The 16,261-nt window shown below is 44.7% G+C and overlaps 1 protein-coding gene across 1 annotated transcript in view; it reads right to left on the bottom strand.

The window, feature by feature from the left end:
* DNAH9 (dynein axonemal heavy chain 9) overlaps positions 1-16,261 on the bottom strand; it is a 524,795-nt gene that overhangs the window by 344,277 nt on the left and 164,257 nt on the right. The window contains exon 28 of the mRNA XM_025202178.1: positions 11,385-11,489. Within this exon, the coding sequence (XP_025057963.1) occupies positions 11,385-11,489 (105 nt within the window). The remainder of the gene's footprint in view (positions 1-11,384; positions 11,490-16,261) is intronic.

The following is a 16,261-nucleotide window of genomic DNA, read 5'->3' as shown; positions in this document are numbered from 1 at the left end:
AGGGGGAGGGGATACTGGGGGAGTGGGCGGGGCCACTGGGGTTACCCCTGTGGTCCCCTCCCCCCTCCTCCAGTCCCCTCAACCCCTTACTTACCGGCACCGGAGCCCTGGTGCTGAAACATGTGGCCTGGCCTCTGTGGAGGACCCAGCCTCTGGTTGCCTCAGGCCACGGTCAGGGACCGTGCCTTGCCCCGCTTATTTAAACATCAATTTTTTTAGACCCCTGGATATCCAAGGGTCTAATATTCTCCCCACGCTGCAAGTTTGCAGCGCAGGGAATTTTTTTTGTTCCCACACATGCCTGCTGCCCCGCCTCAAAGGGGTTTGAGGCGGTGCAAGAGGCACGTGTGCGTTCGTGTGGACACGCCCATAGCGTGCATCCCTATGAGCATGCATGTGTGTTTCCCTAGGGACAAACAGCAGCAGCACATAGTTGTGTGGCTGTTACTTCTCTCTGGGGAACACCCCTGCAAGCATGCTCTGGTGCATGGCAAATTACCCCAGGTGGGGTAGGGAGGCTGAGGCCAGCACTTGGGCTGGCCCCAGAAGTCATACCTGGGATATTCTCAGGGCTGCAGCAGTGGTGATCCGGGCATATGGAGCCTGGCCAGTATCCACAGTGTCACTCTGGCTGGCCAGGCTCCGGTTTCAGGCGGCGCATGCTGCAGCCATGTTCACCACCCTGCTTTTTTTTTTTTAAGCATTTTTTTTAGGTACAAGGATTTCCTGGTATCTAATTTTGGTTCTATGCTGCAAATATGCAGTGCAGAGAACCTTTTTACAGGCACCACATGCATTTTGCAACACCTCAAAAGCCTTTGAGGTGCTGCAAAGCACATGTTCCTGCTCATCTGGATGTACCCATAAAGAATAATTCCAAAAGATCACCAAATTAGCTAAGAAACACTATGTGAAATGCTGTTTCAAAGCTCACTAACAAACACACTTGTGGTATACCTTCTCTTTACCCATTCTTCACTGGTATCATGTTTGTCTTTTTGTCTCAATAGATTTTTTTTTGGTACTTCTCATTCATAAAGTTCCTAAGGAATTTTAGATGTTAAGGCTAATCAGTGTTTTAATAACAGTATTTTCAGTGAGAGAACAGATTTCCATATTTTTTCCACCCATGCAATCTGAACACCCTATGTTGCCTTAGAAAGTAATCAATTAAACTCATTTCTCCTATAAGAAACTCTGATGACTTTAGCTGTATAAGCAAGACATGTAATTAAATATGACCATGGTAACGCTCCCAAGTGGAAGTTTACAAATATGATGATTAAATGACAGCAATGACACTTATACAGTTGCAGTATTTTTACTAATTTAAGAAAGAATTATTAAAGACGAAACCATTTCTGTTTCATTTCCACTTTTATTTGAATACCCGCAAAGATCTTCAGTGTCAACTTTCAACTATAGTCTGAAAGAACAAAAGTTATAAGAGTAATATATAAAATCTTCTAACCATTCGTGCATTTATTGAAGATGTCAGATGAACTAATCCTTATGATTAGAGGAGAGATTACCGCAGGCCAAAAATCAGGTTAGATAATCTAATAGCAATTTATAGTCTTGAACTTCACAGAACTGGCTGTCAGAACTGCTGGGCTCTATATCCAAGTCTTTGGATTGCTAGACAAGTCACTTAAAATCTAGATCCACAAAATGTCTTGGATTTTGAGGGATTTGGATAAGCAAAATAAAAACTAGGATGCTCAAAACCTATGCTCAGCTGTTGCCTAACCCCAGGGCACAAAAAGTCCATCAACATTTCAGTTTCTTACATTAAAGTTCCCCAAGTGCCTGATGTTCCACTTCTGCACATGCCCAGAAATACTGTTTTCTTGCATACATGTCCTCAAATTAAAAAAAAAACAAACAAACAAGTTGTTTCTGGAAGGCAGAATGAAGAAAAAAAGATTTTTCCAGATTAATGGCTAATTGTCTGACAGAATGAGTCCTCTTGGGAACCTAGGGCTTTTTGTGTCCAGGTACACATGCTTTTTTGTGCCCAGACGCTCCAGAGATGTGATGCATTGGATCAGACTCAATTAACCGAGTCTGCTCAGCACGTGAGCTGACGCACACTGTGCTGCTTCACTTGCAGTTGTATAATTGGTGAAATGTATGTCAGCATGGAGAAAATGGCGGCAGCGTGCTTTTGTACTAAAACACGTTCTCTGCATTTTAGTTCAAAAGCGTGCTGCCACCATTTTCTGGGCACTGATTTTCCATTTCACCCCTTATACAACTGCAAGCGATGCAGTGTGGTGCACTTTTCAAGGTGCCTAGCGCTTCAGTGTTTGCATGTGTGAAAATGACCCTAGAATATCCAGGAAGTGTGACACCAGGAAGGAGATTCCTGGTGTCAGCTGGTGGATGACTAGAGAATGATATTTAGAAATTTGCTTGTAGAAATTGGCTTGTAGGTAAAGTAAATATTGCATTAGAACAATGATCCAGGGGAACAGCAAGGGTTACCTGGTTTGTAAGTCTATTTGTGATGAAGATTCATATTCTCATCACTGAGTTAGACAAACAGGCACATACATCCTGGAAAATTGAAAACATATACCAACAAAACAGGCATTGTGTTTCCTTAGAACCTATAACAAGATTAGAACACGCAGAATTAGCATCAGGTCACAGTGATGAGCTGTAACTTGGCGAGAAATTCCTGGTTTTGGTAGAATGACCAAATTAGGAGACCAAGGAGCGTGTCTACATGTTCATTTAAGTGAGCCTAAATTTAATGCACATTAGTTTAATGCACATTAAGCAGGTTTAGGCAGGCATCTACACGTGCAAGCATTACAGCACATTAACATTGTTAGTCCCAAAGCAGTCCACACACACAGCGTTAATGCACTTTAACACATCTACGCATGTATCAATGTGCTTTAAATATTCATGCCTAAATTTTATACCTGCATTTTCAGGTATCAAATTTAGGCACGAATAGCCTAAATTTGCCATTTAAATGTACATTAAGGGTACGCATGCATAGACACACGCCATTAATGTTCATTAACTTAGGCTAATGCACATTAAAGCACCATGTGTAGACACACCCAGGGATGCCCAAATTAAAGCACTGGCAAATGACCAGATTAAGATGTATGCATGTGATGGGTTTGGCGAAACAAAGGATTAGGCCAACAGAGTAGAACGTGGACAGCAATCATAAGGAAACCAATCAATGGTACCTAGAAATAAAGACTCATCAGGAGAAAAAAGAATACAAAAGGAGGGTTTTCCAGAACAGCAGGGTGGCATCAGCCCTCAACCTCCAAGATTGCTGATGTCTGACATTCAAGCAAGAACCACAGGATGGTGCTCGCATATGAGACAGGCATCCTGTCTCCCTGCAAAGCCCTAAAACTGGTAAATAAGTGGTCTTGTATTTTCTAATCATTGTGTTTACTTTGGCTGCATTACTCTTATTTTCTATCACTGCTTATCAATAAAATTAGCCTATTATTGAATGGAAGGAGTTATGATCAGTTTAAAGAAAGGTTATGCTTGCCCAGAATGAAGTATCAGGACTGCGTCATAAATCCAGTGCCAACACTGGGATGCTACACTTCCTAGACACTCTATGTTTCCAGAGGACTTACTTTGTGTTACACAAGCTAAGGCCCTAGATCCTTGCAAAGGACAATAGCAAGAATGTTATTTCTCTACTGTAAGTAGTTCTTTATATAAGGTCCTGTAAATAAAGTGTTGTTTCCACATCACAAGCTTCATCAGGGTGCTACCAGCAGCTTACTTGCTTCTTCAGGCATAAGGTGCAATACTCAACCAATAGCTATGGCTGTGAGAGGGTTAACAAATGATTCTGCCCATCTAGGAAGCCATCTTCGCAGCTGCACGTCATGCAGTGTCTCCAGGCTTGCCCAGTGAAAAACAGAGCCTCCCTACTTAAAATGTGCACTGCAATTTTGGGAAGCTGACTTTGGAGGGAAAGGTATGTTCCATGTGAAAAATGTTGGTTCCTTCAGTACCACTGAATGTACTATCAAACAATTAAATGCATTGCTTTTAATAGTTCTGTGAGGAGTGACCTAGAAACTACTATGCATAGCCCAAGCAAAAGTGAATGTTATGTGACAAATGCCCATCTGCAATGATAAGGAGGAGAGAGTCTTAGATAAAGGAGGCTTGAAAACAAAAGCAGAATCAGAGGACTGGGTCAAAGAGCTCATTAAAATACTAAAAATCACGCCCCTAGGTGGGGAGAAAGTATGCTAATGAAACATACATGTATGTAAATGAGATACATAGCTAAAACACAGGTATAGAGACATGCTCAGTAAAGAACTCCTTGCGTCACTCCTTTATAACCAATTAGCAAACAAGAATGCTTATGAAGGTCCAAAACCCCTGTATAAAAGATGCTTGGAATTAGAAATCTGTGTGCTTGTTACGTGAAATTATTCCGCTTGCACCTTTTATTGCTAGCAATAAATCTTCTTTATACTTTCACCCCTGGTATCTTTATTGGCCTTTGCATACCGGGCACAATCCCAGACTTGAGCTGGGGCTCAACAGTTCTAGGTTAAGGTTTTAAAATCATTTGCATGCTTTGGTTTCCCTGACTTTCACATACTCTGTGATATCTGTGAAAGAATGGGTTAACATTGCATTGAATCAGACTTGGGGGTGAAGGCGGATTTCTGAATTATATGTATCAGGTGCTATAAAAGGGGCCATCAAGAATACATGTACCAACTTGCAAAAGGTTAAGTAGGGGTATTGTTTGGGGAATTATACAATTATATAATATTTCACAGATTCCATAGACATTAGGACTGGAAAGGACCTCGTAGGATCATCGGGTCCAGCCCCCAACCCAAGGGACAGGAAGTCAGCTAGGGTCAAAGGATCCCAGCAAGATACATGTCTAAATGTTTCTTGAAAGTGTCCAAAGTAGGTGCTTGCATCATCCCTGGGGGGTGTTTATTCCAGGCCTTGGGGGCTCGGACAGTAAAGAAGTTTTTCCTTATGTCTGGTCTAAAACAGTCTTGCAGGAGTTTGTGATCGTTGGACCTTGTCATCCCCTGGGGTGCTCTGGTGAACAAGTGTTCCCCCAGATCCTGATGCACACCCCTTATGTGCCTATAGGCTGCCACCAAGTCACTCCTGAGCCTGCGCTTCTCCAGACTGAAAAGTCCCGTAGCTCACAGTCTCTCTTCATAAGGCCCGTTCTCTTGCCCTCTGATCATGTGTGTGGCTCTCCTCTGGACACTTTCAAATTTCTCCACATCTTTCCTAAATTGTGGAGCCCAGAATTGGATGCAGTACTTCAGCTGTGGCCTCACCAAGGCGGAGTACAGTAGGAGGATGACATCCTGTGTCTTGCTCAAGATGCATTGGTAGATGCAAGCCAGAGTTTTGTTCGCTTTGGCAGCTGCGGTATTGAATTGGTGGCTCATATTCATCTTGTGGTCAGTCATGACCCCAAGTCTCTTTCGGTCATAGTGCTAGCAAGTATAGCCAGTACATGTGATGTGGGTTTTTATTCCCAAGGTGGAGCACCTTGGATTTCTCCATATTGAATGTCATCAGGTTTTCATCCGCCCACCTTGCAAGCCCGCTGAGGTCAGCCTGGATCCCCAGCCTATCCTTGTGTGGAGACTCTTCCCCAAAGTTCAGTGTCATCAGTGAACTTGGCCAGTCCACTTTTGATTCCAGATTCCAGATCATTTATGAAGACATTAAAGAGTACAGGTTCAAGAACGGAGCCTTGGGGGACATCACTAGTCACCGAGTACCATGTTGATTCAGTTCCATCAACTACCACTCTCTGGGTCTGACCTCAGAGCCAGTTCTCTAGCTATCGGACTGTCGCAGTTGCCCAATTTTCCCCATAAAGAAATCATGGGACACCAGGGTCAAAGGATTTTTTGAAGTCCAAATATATGACATCAACCTCTCCCCTTTCATTCAGGTGATATGTCACCTGGTCGTAGAAGGAAATGAGATTGGTCAAGCAAGACCTACCTGCAACAAATCCATGCTGACTATCCCTCAGAATACTGCCTTCTGTTAACCCATCAAGAATGGTTTCTTTGATTTTTTTTTCCAAAATCTTCCCAGGGATTGAGGTCAAACTGACTGGCCTGTAGTTGCCTTGGTCTTCTTTCCTCCCTTTCTTGAGGATGGGCACCACATTGGTCCTCTTCCAATCTTCAGGCACTTTGCCTGCGCACCATGAGTTCTTGAATATCCTCACCAGTGGCTGCATTACGATGTCTGCCAGTTCCTTTGGCACTCTTGGGTGCTACCTATCCAGACCATCTGATTCATGGGGGTCCAAACTCTCAAGATGCTCCCTTACAAGATCCATGCCAATGGTGGGCATATATTCATCTTCACCCCAGTCATGGCTCATCATGTTAGGCAGGGTGGTCCCTTTGGGCTGGTGAAAAACCGATGCAAAGTAATCATTAAGCAGATTGGCTTTTTCCTGGACTTCAGTAGTCTGCTGCCCCAGGTGGTTTAGCAAGGGTCCAATGTTGCCCTTGTTTTTCTTTTGATTGAAAGAAAGGACTTTCTGAAGAAGGACTTTATTGTCCTTGATTTGTGTAGACAGTTGGAGTTCAGTTGCAGCCTCCGCTTGTCTAGTTCACTCCTTGCAGGTGCAGACCAATGCAGCATTTTCCTCCTTAGTGGTATTTCCTGTCCTCCATCCATTATACACTTCTCTTTTTAGACGTAGGAGGTCCATCAGTTCCCTGTTGAGCCAAGTGGGTTGCTGAGCCCTTTTACCACCTTTCCTATGGATGGGGATGGACTCCCCTTGTGCTTCTAGGATTGCTTCCTTTAGGAACAACCACTCATCATGAACTCCCCTCCCTGTGAAATCATGACCTCTCAGGGCCTCAAAAACAAGCCTTCTGAGCTTATGAAAGTCAGCTTTCCTAAAGTCAAGGACTACTGCATTGCTGGCTGACTTATGAGCTATGAGATGGATAGTGAAAGTGATCAAGTCATGGTCACTGTCACCCAGCTTCCCTTTGATTTTTAGGTCACTGATTAGATCACCCCCTTTGGCCAGTACCAGGTCCAAAAGCACCTTGCCTCTTGTCAGCCCATAAACTTCTTGGGACAGGTAGAGCTCATTCACGCATGTAAGGAGGCTTTGTGACCAATCAGATTTGGCCAAGTGCTCATTCCATGAGTTGTCTGGGTAGTTGAAGTCTCCCATGACGACCATGCACCAAGAGCGTGCAGCCTCAGCCAGTTAACCTGCTGAATTTTGGTCAAGCACTTGTTCCTGGTTTGGAGGTCTCCTCCCACAGGCTCCTACCATTGTATCCCCTTCAATACATTCACCTCGTATTCTAACCCAAAGGGTCCCCTGTCATCTTCCTTGGGTGCCAACCTCAACCTGTAGGGAAGTGTAGCTCTCCTTCACATAGAGAGCTACCCCCCTACCTCTTTCTTCAGCATGATCTCTCCTGTACAGGGTATAGCCATTTATACCAGTAGTCCAGTCACAGCAGGAGTCCCACCAGGTCTCCGTGATCCCTATGAAATCATAGTTGTTTTTGTTTAGCAGAAGGACCAGTTCCTCCTGTTTATTCCCCAAACTCCTACCATTAGTGTACAGACATGTAAGTGTCGTTGGAGGCCCTAGGCTTCCTTGTACTCATGGAGAAGCTCTGCTCCTGGGCTGGGGTAGGAGTGGGTTCCCTTAAGCATCCTAACCTGCTGGTTTTGATTGATTTGGTTTGGTTGATGCTTGGTCAGCTTGCTCTGGTGGTTGTCCGCCCATCTCCCGACGAGCTTAACTTAAAGCCCGGTCAAGCAAGTCAGCCATTCTGGTTAAGAAGAGTTTCTTCCTCAGTGGAGTAAGGTGGAGGCTGCCTCTTCCCAACAGACCACTGCCTCTCTCTCTGAAAAGCAGACTGTGGTCGTAGAAGCCAAAGCCTTCACAGTGGCACCAGTGCCGCAATCTTCTGTTTACTGCCTCAATTCGTCTCTCCCTCCTCTTCCTGTGACCTGTAACCAGAAGGATTGAGGAAAAAAACACCTGCACCACCAACCCCCTGAGTCTTGCTCCCAGAGTCCTGTAGCCACTCACGACCTGGCTGAGGTATTTATTTATCTTCTTTTATATGTTACTACTTCTTTTATTGTAAGCTGCCTTGAGCCTTTTTTTGAAAAGGGTGGCATAGAAACCTAATATAGATAAATGCTGAGAAGTTCAGCACCTGTCTCACACTCAAGCAAGTGTGTATCAGTATGTATAAACTATACACACACTCAAGCAAGTGTTTATCAGTATGTATAAACTATACATTCACCTGTTTCCTCTGAGGAGACAGTTTCTTCCTGATCCAGTAGGCACTCTCAGACCACTAGCATGGGATTGGGCTCTTCCCAAAATGCAGCAACAGGGACTGCTTTCCTTCAAGGCATGACCTGCTTTACCTGTGGCAAGTTAGGAGATTTTTTTATGTTTGCGGTATTTTGCCTGGTACTTTCATGAGAGGGTTATTTGCAATTTTTTTAAGAATAGGTTAGGCAATCACTTGTCTAGGATGGCTTAGGCATGGATGATCTTGCCTTAAGCAGGGAGTCAGACTAGATAACCTCTTGAGTCCCCTTCCAGTCCTACTCTTCTATTATTTTATGAAAACAGACATCAGCACCCATTTCCAACCACAAAGGTAGATTCTGCTCCAAAAAGAAAGCACAAAGTACTTTCACCCCCAGCTGTTGAAAGTGTTCCACTTTGCATAAAAGAATTCAAGATGCCTTGTGCCAAGAAGAAAGTACAAACAAGGATAAGTAAGACTCCCAAGGGAAGTATTTCATGCAAAACATTATTTCTCTATTGTACCTGAAGCAGTCATTGGATAAAATGCACAAACAGTGAAACTTGAGTGTGAAGCTAGAAAACATCCAGCACGTAAAGTATCTAGCCATGTCTAATTGCTGTTTCTTATCTCTCATTTCTATTATTCTATACAATCAATAAATAAAGGCTCCAAATTGAGGAATGTCAATCTTTGTTTTATGGTATGAGTAGTTTTGCATTGCACTCATTGGGTTGTACATTATTAATTTAAAAATATTTTACTTTTTACTATATTTTTCTTCTGTACATACTTCTCACAATTTATTACAAATGTTGAAATAACAAGTTATTACAAATATTGGTACAACTAGATGCATACTGAATAATGCTAAGCATTACTATTGGTAAAGTTCAACACTTCCATAGTGCTTGATCCAAAGCTCAAAATCAGCAGAAAAAAATCCTTCTGATTCCAGTGCATCTTGGATCAGTCCATAGATCATCTTTCCCCCACATAAAAAATTGTTACCATCTTCTCTGTGTGGCAAGAGACAGTTACTGGATATAACAAATGTTTATATTACTTTAACTAAGTCATAACTTCTAAAATTACCTCTACAATTGTTGCAGAAGATAGTAATACTACAAATTTTCATGATCAGTGTCTCTCTGTGGGGCAACAAGGCTCCCAGGTGCCCTGGGATCAGGGTAGATTCCCCCCCAACAGCCCCTTGTTGATGGGGCATCTTGCCCCGGAAAGGGCTAAGGGTTGGCTCTACCTGCCTGCAGCCAGCCACCCAGAAATGGAGGCGTGTGTGTTTCCATTGCACCGTTTTAAAAACACACTCTCCCTGTGTGTGGGAGGGCACGCTGAGGCTGACATCATAAAAAGGCATCTGGAGCTTTGACGTGCAGCGGCAGCTGCCAAGGTGTGAGCACTAGCAGCACGGCGCTCCCCTACTGATTTGGCAGGGCCTGACAGGGACACCGAAGATCTGCTGTTGAGCCAGACCAGAAGGAACCCAGAGGGGTTCCTGCTCCTGAAGGCAGGAATCGTGAGGTGTTCACCTGAGCGGTAGGACCTGCCTCGGGACTGAGCCCAGACGCTGGGTGCCCAAGTCCTTTCCCCCATGCAGCACCACACCTGAACCACTCTGGGGCTTCCTTTATTTTTGTTTTGATAAAAGGAGGAGCTGACATGGGAGAGTCCTGGTATGGCTCACTAAGGCCCAGAGATAAGGGCCAAGTAGCCTTGATTTAATTTGAATTTGAGAACCAGTGTGGGAAGGCCCCACATGGCTGCTCCCAGCACTACCAAGGATAATAGTTTAGTGACAGGACACCTAGGGTGGCAACTAGGCAGTATGGACTTTTGAACTGTTCAGATGTAAGCACTGTCTTTCAGGCAGTTGTGAAAATGAGTGAGGACATTTTGTGTGGCAGCCTTCTACATCACAGTAGCTGCAACTAGACCCTGTTGGTGAGTGGATGGGGTGTAGGGGAGGCAGAGCTCCAAGTCACCTGCCTCAGTACTAAGTCAACCTGAGTCTGGAGAATCATCCTATTTCTGGACGAACCTCCCTTTCTATCATTAACTTCTGACAATCAAGACATGGCAGGAAAGTAGTGGGGAGTCCACCCCAGGGCAGGAGGCTCCAGTTACCCAGCAGTATGTTAGACTGAAGTGCAGGGGAGGGAATATAATGTTCTAAATTACTGAGGTATTAAATTAATATCAGAGCCATGAAAAATAAATCAGTGTTGAGCTGAAGTTCTCTCAATGCACAGATACTGTAACCCCGAAACCAAAGACATATACTTTCCCTATTTATAGGGATATTGGTTGTAACCATGTTTGTCTACAGGCATAGGCAGACAAGACTCTTGGGGCAGAGGCATTATTGTTTATTAGGCCAATGAGATAGTTGCAAAAAAAAAAAAAATCTTAATTTGCAAGCTTTCAGGCCCAAATGCCCTTCATCAGGCAAAGGAGAATTTAAAGATGGTAACATTTCTCCCAGGTAGAAATGAAACTTCATATTGCGCAGAAGAACTAAAAGATGGCATGGTTCTCTTGGATAGGAAAGGTCATTTTTTTTAAATCTGCTCTGTGAGTACACAAATTAGGCTCAAACAAAGGCTCCCCAACCTAAGAAGGAAGAAGCAAAATTCAGCAACCTGCATACCATCGGACACTTGAGGTAAACGGCCTACTCCAGCCCTTGTTTAAGCCTAATTGGCAGACTCACAAGCAGCTTTTTTACAAATGTACTTCCTTAATCAGGAGAACTATGCCATCTTTAAGTTCTCCTGTGCAATATGAAGTTTTGTTTCCACCTGGGAGAAATTTTACAATCTTTGAATTTTCCTTTGCCTTTGAGTTCTCCTTTTGGGCACTTGGGCCTGAAAGCTTTGAAATAAAGATTATTATTTTTTTTGCAACTATCTAGCTGGTCTAATAAAAGATATTGCCTCTACCTATCCCAAGAGTTTTGTTTCCCTATTTATAGTCATTCCAAAGAGCAGAATATGACTGAGGCATTTTATTTACAAGTATTTTTCCACTTACCTGTACAGCTACTACTGAAAGTACCTCGACTGAGATTCTATTAAACTCATCAAAACAGCCCCAAGCACCGGTCTGGGAAAGGCCTTTGTAAATGTTCCCACAAGACTGCAATAACAAAGTATAAGATAAATTACAAATGGAATTGCCTTCAGCAAAAAATGTTTAATCCATTTTCCAGCCTATTTCTTTATAGTTTATTTGGAGAACCTGTACAACAGCAGCCAGAACTAAGTTACAGTATTTATAGCTCTGTATCACTTGCTACATGATTTGTTAATTGGATGTATAGTATATACTTTGAGGAAAGGTCCTTTTTAAAGGTTAGCACTATAGAATTACTGATGGCCCTGCTTAATGGAGAGTGAACAGACTGAATAAAAGAGGATTTAAGGCTGAGCCCTTCTACTGCACCAGACACATGAGGAAGATACATTCTGACATTTCAGCTTGATACAATGACTGAATAAAGGGTAGCTGCACTGCAAATGTTATTTATGAAAATGTTATGTAAGGATGGTATGGAAGTAGTTTGGGCTCTAGTTAAATGTGCCATTATCACTGATTGTAAGTCCTAGCAGCCTCATAGCATAGCTTTATACAGCCCAAGATCCAGATCAATAACTTCTGGGCGGATAGTGTTTCATCTTTAAATCTCTTAGGTAATGATACAAAGAAGTAAGAAGATTTTCTGAAGTTTTATTCTACAAAAGCAACAGGATTGTGCCCTTTTCCAATCCAGTGAATGCAAGAAAGCTCCTACTCATGAGGAATGAGGTTATGGCAAGTTAAACTGGTAAGTTTAACTACTACAAGTACTGTACGTTTAACTAATGTAAGTTTAACTACTTTTAACTTTGGCAAGTTAAACTACTAACTTTAACTAAAGTTAATTAATTAGTAAAGTCAGTTAACTTTACTAACTGTCAAGTTTAAGTACCAAGCTTAATAATACTCCACAATTATTTTGGGCAGAAACTTAAGAATTTTCAGAGTTACTCTATCTGGGTAAAAATGGCATAGAGTGGATCTATTGTAAGGACTTGGATCTAATATACCTTTTATGAAAATGTAAGAACCCCTTCAAATACAAGCTTATTGAGACGGTAGAGGCAAGCATCTTGTAGGTTGAAAGATAAAAACCAGTCTCCATAATATAGATAGGGCATTAATGCCACTAGAATGACCATCTTAAATTTGAGCTTGCAAATGAACAGGTTAAGTTTTCCAAGGTCCAAGTGTGCTTCCCAACCCCACATTTCTGTTGGGTCCAAAAAGTAACCGCTGTAAAACGCCTTTCCACTGAGATGCAATGGAACTCTCTCTATGGCCCTCACTGCCAGAAACTCTCTGTAGCAGACTTTTGTGAAAGACGTTGCTGAAAAGGGATAGGAAAGGAGGTTAAGACTAGTAAGTATAGCAGAAGATCAGCTTGGCCTAGCAGGGAACTCATCAGTAAACTAAACCACAACAAGGAAGCTTATAAGAAATGGAAACTTGGGCAAATAAATAGGGACAAGTATAACAGCATTGCTCAGGCATGCAGAGATGAATTCAGGAAGGCCAAAGTGCAACTGGAGTTGCAGCTAGCAAGGGGTGTGAAGGGTAATAAGAAGGGTTTCTGCAAGTATGTCAGTAGCAAAAGGAGGATCAGGGAAAGTGTGGGTCCCTTACTGAACAGGGGAGGCAACCCCGTGACAGAGGATGCGGAAAAGGCAAATCAGGCAGAAGCAGCTGTCTGCTGCAAGCAGCCAAGGAGATAACATCCAGCTGAGCTGCTGCTCAGGAACAACTTGAAGGAAAGGGCAGGAGCTATGGGGATGGTTGGAGGCTCCTGGTTCTGGGCATGACCTGAAACTGTACCCTGCTGGGGTAGGGAGGCCTGGTGGGACTGCCTGTAGTGAGGCAGTGCCATCCAAATACCAGGACTGCTCACCACCCCCAGTAAAAGGTGGGTAGGGGAGCCTTAATAACCCCAGCTCCCACAATACTGTGGGTAAGAGGGCCAGACACAGCTGTGGCTACCTGAGCCCTGAGGGTTGGGGGGTAAGACCCTGGTGAAGGACTGGGGGCCAGGCATAGCTGCAGCCACCTGAGCCCCACAGAGGTGCAAGACCCCAGAAGCCTCAGTGTGAGGGGGGAAGTTGTGTGGTCTCAGAGAGGGGGCAGTACTGTAGCCCTAGGGAGAGGGCATGAGAGCCAAGGTGGATCGCCCAGAGTAGGGGGTGTCTTTCTGACCCAAAGGGCTGTTTATAATCTAGGTGCTGAACAGGGCTGAGGAGATGGCCTGAAGAACAGCACATAGACCAACCCACACATGAGTAAGAACATCAGTGATATAGTTAAAGGCCCTAGTGAGAGGACACAGTTGAAAGGCCCTAGCCAAAGGGCACAAGTTGAAGCCTCAGTGGGGTGGACAGGCCAAGGTTAGTCTATGGATGCCTGAGGCTGCAACTGGCCAAAGGCTGAGTGTGTGGCTCAGCCAAGAAGTCAGGGCAAGTCACAACCCCAGTAACTCCTCAGGCATGTCAAGGCTGCGTGATTGGGTCAGACGGAGGCCCCAGTAAGTCCTCAGATGCTAAGGCCAAATTTAGGTCAAAGTGTAAGAACTTGTTTGGATGTTATCTGCAACGCATGGGCTACAGTGTAAGGAAGGTACGGAGCCATAGATAGCGGCCCATGGCATCGGGGTATAAAAATGGGCAGCCACCCGCATTTACCACCAGTTTATTATTGCAGCAAAGTCATGGCAGGTGAGACTGGGCAGATTGCCCTATATAGATAGGTGGCAGACCAAGGTTGAGACCCAGCCCTGAACATGCCCCTGTCACAATTAGGGACAGTCAGCATGGATTCACTAGAGGCAAGTCATGCCTGACCAACCTGATTGCCTTCTATGATGAGATGACTAGTTTTGTGCATGCAGGAAGACCAGTGGATGTGGTAGTTGATTTTAGCAAGGCTTTTGATATGGTTTCTCACAACATTCATGCATGCAAGCCAAGGAAGTACAGACTAAATGAATGGAGCATAAGGTGGATAGAAAATTGGCTGGAGCATCGGGCTCAGGGGGTAGTAATCAATGGCTCAATGTCTAGTTGGCAGCCAGTATCAAATGGAGTGCCCCAGGGGTTGGTTCTGGGGCCGGTTTGGTTCAATGTCTTCAATGACCTGAAAGATGGCATAGAAGCAGGGCCATCCTGGGGGGGGAAATCGGGGTGACCGCCCTGGGCCCCGCGCTTTGGGGGGCCCCATGGAGCTGGGCAGAGCAGCAGCAACACGGAACTCACTACCCCTCCCACATCGATGCTGCTGCCACCGATGGCAGAGCAGCTTCTTCAGATCCACGGCCCGTGGGATCAGAGCAGGGGCCAGGCCCCACATGAGCTGATTTGTTCCAGGCCCCACACCCTGCTCAGGTCAGCTCTGCATAGAATGCACCCTCAATTAGTTTGCAGATGACACCAAGCTAGGAGGAGTAGATACACAAAAAGGCAGGGCTAGGATTCAGAGTGACCTACACACATTGGAGGACTGGGCCAAAAGAAATCTCATGAGGTTTAACAAGGAAAAGTTCAAATTCCTGCACTTAGAATTAAACTATCCCATTCACCAGTACAAGCTGGGGGTGACTGGCTGGGCAGCATCTCTGCAGAAATGGACCTTGGTTACAGTGGACAATAAGCTGAATATGAGCCAGCAGTATGTCCTTGTTGCCAAGAAGGCTAATGGCATACTGGGCTGCATTGGTAGGAGTGTTGCCAGCAGGTCAAGGGAAGTGATTATTCCCTTCTATTCAGGACACATCTGGAATACTGTGTTCAGTTTTCAGCCCCGCACTACAGAAGGGATGTGGGCAATTTGGAGAGAGTCCAACAAAGGAAAATAAAAATGGATGGGGGGCTGGTGCACATGATTTATGAGGAGAGGCTGAGGGAACTGGACTTATTTAGTTTGGGGAGGAAAAGAGAGAGGGAATTTAATAGCAGCCTTTAACTACCTGATGAGAGGTTCAAAAGAGGATGGAACTAGACTGTTCTCAGTGGTGACAGATGACAGAACAAGTAACAACAGTCTCAAGTTGCAGCAGATATTAGGAAGAATTTTCTTACTAGGAGGGTAATAACAACACTGGAACAAGTTACCCAGAGAGGTGGTGGAATCTCCATCCTTGAAAGTTTTCAAGACCTGGCCAGACAAAGCTTTGGCTGGGTTGTTCTAAGCGGGGAGGATGCTTCTGCTCTGAGCAGGGGCTTGGACTGGATGACCTCCTGAGGCCCCTTCAAACCCTCATTTTCTATGATTATATGATTCTAAGGATAGGCAGAAAGTAGAATCAGATAGACCATTCAGTCACCGTCGGATCCAAGACCCATCAGTAATATAAAGCCCCGTGGCAAGGACAGGGTCCTAGCCCCTGCCACACTCCCACAGAAACATCCCAGCATGCAGGGGAATTCACCTGTTTGGGTCCAGACACACAGCATGGCTCTGACAGCCAGGAAAGCACAGCTGCCAGCAATCCCAGAAGCACAGGAACCTGTGCTCTGGCGAACCAGCCCTGACTGGCCGGCAGCAGGTGGAGGGCAGTTTAAAGAGAGGATGCTGATGGAAGTTCAGCATTCCCAGGAAGAAACCTGACTGGAGGCAGCAGAGAGGGGGAGGAACCTGGAGGAACAGCCCAGCATGCTAGACTCTCAAGAGCTGCAGAGAGTGAAACAAGCTCTGAAGAGAGAGATCAAGCCTTTTGCCTGAGAGAGATAAGTAACTGGGAAAAAGGGGGAAGGACAGAGACCCAGTCCTTGCAGAAGCCCAGGCTGGTTATAAAAAGGGAAGAATCCCTGTGGGAAGCAGATGGGCCAGCCCACCAAGGAGGGAAA

The sequence above is a fragment of the Alligator sinensis genome, unplaced genomic scaffold (genome assembly GCF_000455745.1).
Source record: "Alligator sinensis unplaced genomic scaffold, ASM45574v1 scaffold77_2, whole genome shotgun sequence".
NCBI lineage: Eukaryota > Metazoa > Chordata > Crocodylia > Alligatoridae > Alligator > Alligator sinensis.
The sequence above is the reverse complement of the archived record's forward strand: the minus strand, read 5'-3'. Positions and strand labels throughout refer to the sequence as shown.